The sequence below is a fragment of the Salvelinus alpinus genome, chromosome 6, assembly GCF_045679555.1.
Source record: "Salvelinus alpinus chromosome 6, SLU_Salpinus.1, whole genome shotgun sequence".
Lineage (NCBI taxonomy): Eukaryota > Metazoa > Chordata > Actinopteri > Salmoniformes > Salmonidae > Salvelinus > Salvelinus alpinus.
In genome coordinates, this window is record NC_092091.1 from 91,956,386 (window position 1) to 91,965,398 (window position 9,013).

Below are 9,013 nucleotides of genomic sequence, written 5' to 3' on the forward strand. Positions count from 1 at the left end.
ACTGTATGTCTAGAAGGTAAAGTATTGTTAAGGTAGCTACAATACTGTCTGTCCAGTACTGTCTGTCTAGAAGGTAAAGTATTGTTAAGGTAACTACCAGTACTGTATTCCAGAAGGTAAAGTATTGTTAAGGTAGCTACCAGTACTGTATTCCAGAAGGTAAAGTATTGTTAAGGTAGCTACCAGTACTGTCTAGAAGGTAAAGTATTGTTAACCTGTTTGGGCTGCAGTGCAGTATTGAGTAGCCAGATAAAAGGTGCCCATTTCAAACGGTCTCGTACTCAATTCTTGCTCGTACAATATGCATATTATTATTACTATTGGATAGAAAACACTCTCTAGTTTCTAAAACCGTTTGAATTATATCTGTGAGTGAAACAGAACTCATTCTGCAGCAAACTTCCTGACAGGAAGTGGAAAGTCTGAAATTGAGGCTCTGTTCCAGGGGCTGCCTATTAAATCACTTGTTATTTATTAGTTTAGATGCACTTCATACGTCTTCCACTAGATGTCGACAAGGAGTGAGATAAGAAATGGACTGTGTAACTTGATCTGGACTCGAATTACAGCTCATGGAATGACGTGTTCTCCATTTCCTGTTTTCAGGACTGCGCGAAGAGAGACATGGATTTGCCTTCTGTTTAGCTGTCGTTATAGGCGACTACTATCTCCGGCTTTGATTTTATTTGATACATGTGACCATATCATCGTAAAGTATGTTTTTTCAATATAGTTTAATCAGATTATAGAACATTTTTCGGGAGTTTTTGCCGTGTTCCGTTCTCTGACTTTGTTGACGATGGAGCGATTCGTGCCACTTGGCTAGTGCGCTTGCTAAATCGAGAGGGGAAATGAACGTTCTAAATCCAAACAATGATTGTTCTTGACAAAGGACACCTTGTCCAACATTCTGATGAAAGATCAGCAAAAGTAAGAAACATTTTATGATGCTATTTCATATATCTGTCATGCATGTGAACTAGTCGTCGGCGCCCAACGTTTGGGTACTCTAGCTATACCGAAGTGGATGTCGTAATGAAGTTATTTTTTAGAATTCTAACACTGCGATTTCATTAGGAACTAATGGATCTATCATTTCCTATACAACATGTATTTTTTAGTTATGTTTATGAATAGTCATTTGGTCAGAATATGTGTGTCATAAAAAGTGTCAGAAAAAAATCCGGACGTTGTGGGACAAAATAGCTACGTTAGCAGAATGTATAACCACTGATTTCAGCTCTAAATATGCACATTTTCGAACAAAACATAAGTGTATGTATAACCTGATGTTATAGGACTGTCATCTGATGAAGAATATCAAGGTTAGTCAAAAATTATATATCTTTTGCTTGTTTGTTACGATCGCTAACCTTTTGCTACTGGGAAATGGCATGTCTTTCTGGCTATTGTGGTAAGCTAATATAACGCTATATTGTGTTTTGGCTGTGCTTTTTTGTATTTGGTGGTGAGCTAACATAAATATACGTGCTGTTTTCGCTGTAAAACACTTAATAAATCGGAAATATTGTCTGGAATCACAAGATGCCTGTCTTTCATTTGCTGTACACTATGTATTTTTCAGAAATGTTTTATGATGAGTATTTAGGTATTTGACGTTGGTGTCTGTAATTATTATGGCTGCTTTCGGTGCAATTTCTGATTGTAGCTGCAATGTAAATTTATTTATTGAATAACATGTTATAAGACTGTCATCTGATGAAGTTGTTTGTTGGTTAGTTTGGTTGGTTCTTGGTTAGTTAGGTTGGCTTTGTGCATGCTACCTGTGCTGTGAAAAATGGCTGTGCTTTTTTGTATTTGGTGGTGAGCTAACATAAATATACGTGCTGTTTTCGCTGTAAAACATTTTAAAAATCGGACATGTTGGCTGGATTCACAAGATGTGTACCTTTCATTTGCTGTATTGGACTTGTTAATGTGTGAAAGATAAATATTTAAAAAAAATGTATTTTGAATTTCGCGCCCTGCACTTGAAGTGGCTGTTGTCATAAGTGTACCGGCACCGCCCTGCAGCCATAAGAAGTTCGTAGCTACCAGTACTGTCTGTCTAGAAGGTAAAGTATTGTTAAGGTAACTACCAGTACTGTCTGTCTAGAAGGTAAAGTATTGACACTAAATGGTACCTGCTCAGAGTTGTCAGCACTAAGCTCCTCTGTATTATGTTGTAGAATCGTGATCTCTCTCTGGAGTCTAGCTTCCAGCCTGGAGGCAATCTGTTCCTTCTGATTTTTGGTGTTTTCCTTGATAGACAATTACAGCCAACACATTAGTGTTATATTAAACTAAGACTTTCTGAAAGACAGGCAGAAAGGTACATTTAACTTGAGCTCGTAAAAATTGAATAAAATAAAATGCTAAATAAAACTGAAACATGCCACTTTTTAACCTATTGCCTTACAATGTTTAATATACTGTCCAATGTCCTGGTGGCAAGAAGAAACTATAGACACACCCACCTCTTCACTATCTACACACATTAGTCCAGACTACAGACACACCCACCTCTTCAGTGTCTCTCTCATTCTTTATGACATCATGGTTTCTGTGGTCCTGCAAGGCACACAGAACACAAACAGAAACCTGGTCTGTCTTACAGAAGACCTCCAGAGCTCTGTGGTGGAGCTGGCACAGTTTCTGCTCCAGGTTTCCAGTCACCTCCACCAGGGTGTGTCTCTGCAGAGCTGCTACGGTGTAGTGATGTCTGACATGACTCTCACAGTAGGAGGCAGTGCAGGTCAGACAGGACTTTACAGCTTTGAACTGTTTCTCAGTGCAGAGATCACAGGCCACATCTCCAGGTCCAGCGTAGCAGTGCTTGGGAAGAGCAGGGACCTTGAACCCTGCCTGGTGGAGTTTCTCAATCACCTTCTCCAAGGCTGAGTTAGTGAAGAGGTCCGGACGTGTTCTGAATCTCTTTCTGCACTGGGGGCAGTCGTAGTCTCCTGTCTGGTCAGGCTGGTTCCAGTGGGTCTCAATGCACTGTCTGCAGTAACTGTGTCCACAGGGGATGGAGACTGGCTCTTTGAGAACCTCTGTACACACTGAACATCTGAAGTGGTCCTCTGTCAGTAGACTGGCTGTCAGCTCACTGTACACAATGTGGTAGAGAAATGTGGTTGCTGTTTTAAAGACTATTATACAGGAGCTAACCTACAAGATGTACAGGAATGTGGAAACTGTTTTTCACTTACCTGGCATCTTTTCCAAACTTAATGGGCCTGTCCATGGACCAATCACTCTTCATGGACAGACACGGTGACCCCACCCTCTCCTGTTTTACACTGTGGAAGGATTAAGGGGGGTTTTGTCATTGTGTGAATATGCAGAATGTAATACCTATCCATCCTTCATGTTGACTGTTTGGATATTTCTAAATGGAAAGGAACATACATATTTGTAGATTTCTTAATGATTGATCCATTTATAATCTAGACCTACATGCAACAGTATCTCTTGTGCTTTTGACAATGATTCTACATTACGCCTATTTCATATGATATGCCTAAATAGTTAAAACAACTTGGCTGAAAAATAAATACCTTTTCTTTGGATTATTGAATTACCAACAGTTGAAGTTGGAAGTTTACATACACCTTAGCCAAATACATTGAAACTCAGTTTTTCACAATTACTGACATTTAGTCCTAGTAAAAATTCCCTGTCTTAGGTCAGTTATGATCACCACTTCATTTTAAGAATAAGAAATGTCAGAATAATAGTAGAGAGAATGACTTATTTCAGCTTTTATTTATTTTCGTCCTGACAGAGCTGGTGTAACTGAGTCAGGTTTGTAGGCCTCCTTGCTCACACAGAAGAAAATAGCTTTTTCAGTTCTGCCCACAAATTTTCTATAGGATTGAGGTCAGGGCTTCGTGATGGCCACTCCGATACCTTGACTTTGTTGTCCTTCAGCCATTTTGCCACAATTTTGGAAATATGCTTCGGGTCATTGTCCATTTGGAAGACCCATTTGAGACCATGCTTTAACTTCCTGACTGATGTTTTGAGATGTTGCTTCAATATATCCACATAATTATCCTCCTCATGATGCCATCTAGTTTGTGAAGTGCACCAGTCCCTCCTGCAGCAAAGCACCCCCACAACATGATGCTGCCACCACCATACTTCACGGTTGGGACGGTGTTCTTCGGCTTGCAACCCTCCCCCTTTATCCTCCAAACATAACGATGGTCATTATGGCCAAACAGTTCTATTTTTGTTTCATCAGACCATACTTTTTGGAGGAATGATCTTTGTCACCAAAAAGTACGATATTTTCCCCCATGTGCAGTTGCAAACCACGGTCGGGCTTTTTATATGGCAGTTTTGCAGCAGTGGCTTTTTCCTTGCTGAACGGCCTTTCAGGTTACATCGATATAGGATTAATTTTCCTGTGGATGTAGATACTTTTGTACCTGTTTCCTCCAGCATCTTCACAAGGTCCTATGCTGTTGTTCTGGCATTGATTTGAACTTTTTGCAACAAAGTACGTTCATTTCTAGGAGACAGAACGCGTCTCCTTGCTGAGATGATATAGTCCTATTACAGTCCACATCACTAGTAATATAGTCCTATTCCAGTCCACATCCAGTCCACATTACTAGTAATATAGTCCTAATCCAGTCCACATCACTAGTAATATAGTCCATTACAGTCCACATCACTAGTAATATAGTCCATTACAGTCCACATCACTAGTAATATAGTCCTATTCCAGTCCATATCACTAGTAATATAGTCCTATTCCAGTCCATATCACTAGTAATACAGTCCTATTCCAGTCCAAATCACCAGTAATATAGGCCTATTCCAGTCCACATTACTAGTAACATAGTCCTATTCCAGTCCATATCACTAGTAATATAGTCCTATTCCAGTCCACATCACTAGTAATATAGTCCTATTCCAGTCCACATCACTAGTAATATAGTCCTATTCCAGTCCACATCACTAGTAATATAGTCCTATTCCAGTCCAAATCAATAGTTATATAATCATATTCCAGTCCACAACACTAGTAATATAGTCCTATTCCAGTCCACATCACTAGTAATATAGTCCTATTCCAGTCCACATCACTAGTAATATAGTCCTATTCCAGTCCACATCACTAGTAATATAGTCCTATTCCAGTCCAAATCAATAGTTATATAATCATATTCCAGTCCACATCACTAGTAATATAGTCCTATAATCATATTCCAGTCCACATCACTAGTAATATAGTCCTATTCCAGTCCACAACACTAGTAATATAGTCATATTCCAGTCCACAACACTAGTAATATAGTCATATTCCAGTCCACATCAATAGTTATATAATCATATTCCAGTCCACATCACTGGTAATAAAGTCCTATTCCAGTCCATATCACTAGTAATATAGTCCTATTCCAGTCCATATCACTAGTAATATGGTCCTATTCCAGTCCATATCACTAGTAATATAGTCCTATTCCAGTCCACAACACTAGTAATAAAGTCCTATCCCAGTCCATATCACTAGTAATATAGTCCTATTCCAGTCCATATCACTAGTAATATGGTCCTATTCCAGTCCATATCACTAGTAATATAGTCCTATTCCAGTCCACATCACTAGTAATATAGTCCTATTCCAGTCCACATCACTAGTAATATAGTCCTATTCCAGTCCAAATCACCAGTAATATAGGCCTATTCCAGTCCATATCACTAGTAATATAGTCCATTACAGTCCACATCACTAGTAATATAGTCCTATTCCAGTCCATATCACTAGTAATATAGTCCTATTCCAGTCCATATCACTAGTAATATAGTCCTATTCCAGTCCACATCACTAGTAAGAAAGTCCTATTCCAGTCCATACCACCAATAATATAGTCCTATTCCAGTCCATACCACCAATAATATAGTCCTATTCCAGTCCATATCACTAGTAATATAGTCCTATTCCAGTCCATATCACTAGTAATATAGGCCTATTCCAGTCAATATCACTAGTAATATAGTCCTATTACAGTCCAAATCACTAGTAGTATAGTCCTACTACAGACCTAGCTAGCAAACCTATACTTGAACCCCCTAAAAATTGACAAAGACTCCAGCCAACCTAGTCAGACTGTTCTCTCTGCTACCACACGGCAAGCGTTACCGGAGCACCAGGTCTAGGTCCAAGAGGCTTCTAAACAGCTTCTACCCCCAAGCCATAAGACTCCTGAACACCTAATCAAAATGGCTACCCAAACTATCTGCACCACCCACGCTGCAACTGCTACTCTCTCTTATTATTATGTACATAATTACCTCAATTACCTTGACACCGGTGCCCCCGCACATAGACTCTGTACCGGTACCCCGTGTATATAGCCCCGCTATTGTTGATTACTGCTGCTCTTTAATTTGTTTTTCTTATCTTTAACTTGTTTTGTTGTTGGTATTTTCTTAAAACTGCATTGTTGGTTAAGGGCTTGTAAGTAAGCATTTCACAGTAAGGTCTACACCTGTTGTATTCGGTGCATGTGACAAATAAAATGTTATTTTGACCTGCCCGGGTTTCCCCTGCCTGGGGACTGCAGATGGAAATAGCTGCTAGCTAAATCTGGTAGGCTACAAACCATCATTTCTCAAGTGGAATTGAGACATGTGTTTTTGTTGTACATTGTCCCTGTTCAAATACATTTAATAAATGAATAATCTAACCAACTCTTCAATTGCCATTCGACATATTATCAACCTGTCTGGTAATATATTGACTCTACTACAACCCATAAATCAGGTAGATGTAAACATACAAATTCGCTTTTCTGAACAAAATAAGATGATAAAATGTATGAAATGTGTTGGCTAGCTTAGCTAACTTTTCTAAAATAAAGGCCCCGTTGAGGCAATTTTCTAGCCTGAACTCATCCACTCACGGGCTGAGCTCGCTGTGCATCAACGCCACTGAACAGGGGTGTATTCAGTAGCGAACACAGTAGCAACAGAAAAATGTTTTGCAAAGAAAACGAGAGTTCATATTGGTCAAATACAGATAGTTCCCTCCCGTTAGCTGGTGTGTGGATGTATTTCACTTATACTTCCGTGTATAAAAACAACTTTATTGTGGCACGTTCAGCAAAATGCAACGTTATAAGCACGCTATAAGCATGTGGAATAGCGTCGACTCTATGCTACTGATGGCATTTCTATAGGCAACGTTTGGCTACTGATCGGGGCCGTGTTTTAGTAATCACCAGCAGGTGTGCTAAAATGGCACTTGACAGGGGTGTATTAATTAGAACACACCGTAGAAAAACGTTTTGCAATGAAAATGACAGTTTCTCAATGGACAAATTCAGAAAGATCCCTTCCCGTTTGATTGTTCGGTTCCTAATGAATACACCCAACATTTGCTTTAGAGATTACGGATAAACCAATAAAATACAGATAAACCTAATGACAGGGTAATTTACCTGTCTTCATTCATATTTTCTTCACTCTCCCCATAGCCGTCAGGAGATTTCCATCGGCTCCTTCTCAGAAATGACGGCGGATGAAAGTCCAAGGCAGTTTACTGTTGCTCAGCACGTTTCACAGAAAGACATAGATTGTTGGCCTATTGTGGAAAAACAGCGATTTAAATAATATAAAATAGTAGGAATCCTACGATGTTGTTGACGTTCAGATATGGCCTCCTAAATGTAAAAAACATGGAATCGATAGGATACATGACTAAAGGATACCAAAGGCATAACATTAAATTAGTTCTGTTTTCTCAGTAATTGCCAGTATATTAAGTTTTTATTGTATGCAATCTATAGCCTAAATATATGACATATATATAGCCTTTTGCTGTGTTTATTTCTAAAATCATGCGATGGTATCCCATCCGCAGATTAGATAGTAAACTAAACTAGGCTACAGTGGTTTACCTTAATGTAAACTTGTTTAAATGCCAACTGCTTTTGTAAGTTACAAGCTATATGTAATGTCATAACTTTAAGAATATGATAGCATATACACAACTTTACCTAACTATCTTGATTCAATATAGTCCCCAGCCCACGGCATCGCCCAGACTTTTGTTCCTAAAAGTAACGTCGTCCTTAAAACACGTCCATAGAATTAAACCTGCACCGAGTTCTCTGTCGAAAAAATTATACTAATGTAAACCAATTTGTCTCTAGACCTGTAATAAACCACGATATTTGTTATCTTAAAACAAAAAAAATGTTAGCTACCTTCATGATCCAGTTGTCTACATATGGCGGCCACATAGGTGCTGTTTACTTTAACTTTCAATGTATTAGGTAACTCACAGGTTGCGTTCCAAACAGGTAAAAGAGACGCACCCTTTTCTTCTTTTTCTTTGGTATACTGGCGTTCGCAACAATGATATGTGCATTCCGCCACCAACTGTACAGGTCGATAAGAAGGATCCAAAACGGAAAAAATGTGGTGTAAAAAAACGAAAAACTATATCCATACAAATATCAGTAACGAAATGTTAATTCAACTAAATCAGCCTGTTTTTCTGTTTTAATCAGGTCCCTACACAAGCTCAGTCCTTCGATCCGTATTTTGTGTGGATATCTTTACAGAAATCGTCTGAACCGAACTTTTCTCCAAACCGGCACCTATAACTAGTCTGTATTAGGCTACGAGGAAGGGCGTCTTGAGCGCTGTCTACCACAGCCAAGGTGCCGGTTTGGAGAAACGTTCGGTTCAGACGGTTTCTATGGGTCTACAGATATCCACACATGATAGAACCCTGACCGACGGACAAGGAGTTACGGATTATCGATATTCAGTAACAGGATTTTAGGAAACAAGTAGCCTACCCGCCTACATAATTCTGCCAGTTATTTCCAGGCTTTACATTGTAGCCACCAAGGACGCCAATGAGTGCATGCGCAGCGTCCTAATATAAGGGTGAACAAGAATGAATATAAGGGTATTTTACTAAATTGTAAGGAATTCTTATCACGTTACAAGATCCCTGTAACACCTAAAGATTGTGTAATACTTT

At 39.1% G+C, this 9,013-nt stretch overlaps 1 protein-coding gene across 4 annotated transcripts in view; it reads right to left on the reverse strand.

Annotated features, from left to right (window-relative positions):
• Positions 1-8,800, reverse strand: part of LOC139579588 (uncharacterized) — a 43,940-nt gene extending 35,140 nt beyond the window's left edge. The window contains exons 1-5 of one of the 4 annotated variants that reach the window (XM_071408342.1): positions 8,226-8,800; positions 7,458-7,600; positions 3,213-3,302; positions 2,524-3,109; positions 2,145-2,261 (exon numbers count right to left, since the gene is read on the reverse strand). In XM_071408342.1, coding sequence (XP_071264443.1) covers positions 2,145-2,261; positions 2,524-3,109; positions 3,213-3,302; positions 7,458-7,471 — 807 coding nt within the window. In that variant the 5' untranslated portion in view covers positions 7,472-7,600; positions 8,226-8,800. The other 3 variants (XM_071408343.1, XM_071408341.1, XM_071408344.1) reach the window with 3 other exon arrangements.
• Positions 8,801-9,013: the final 213 nt, after the last annotated feature.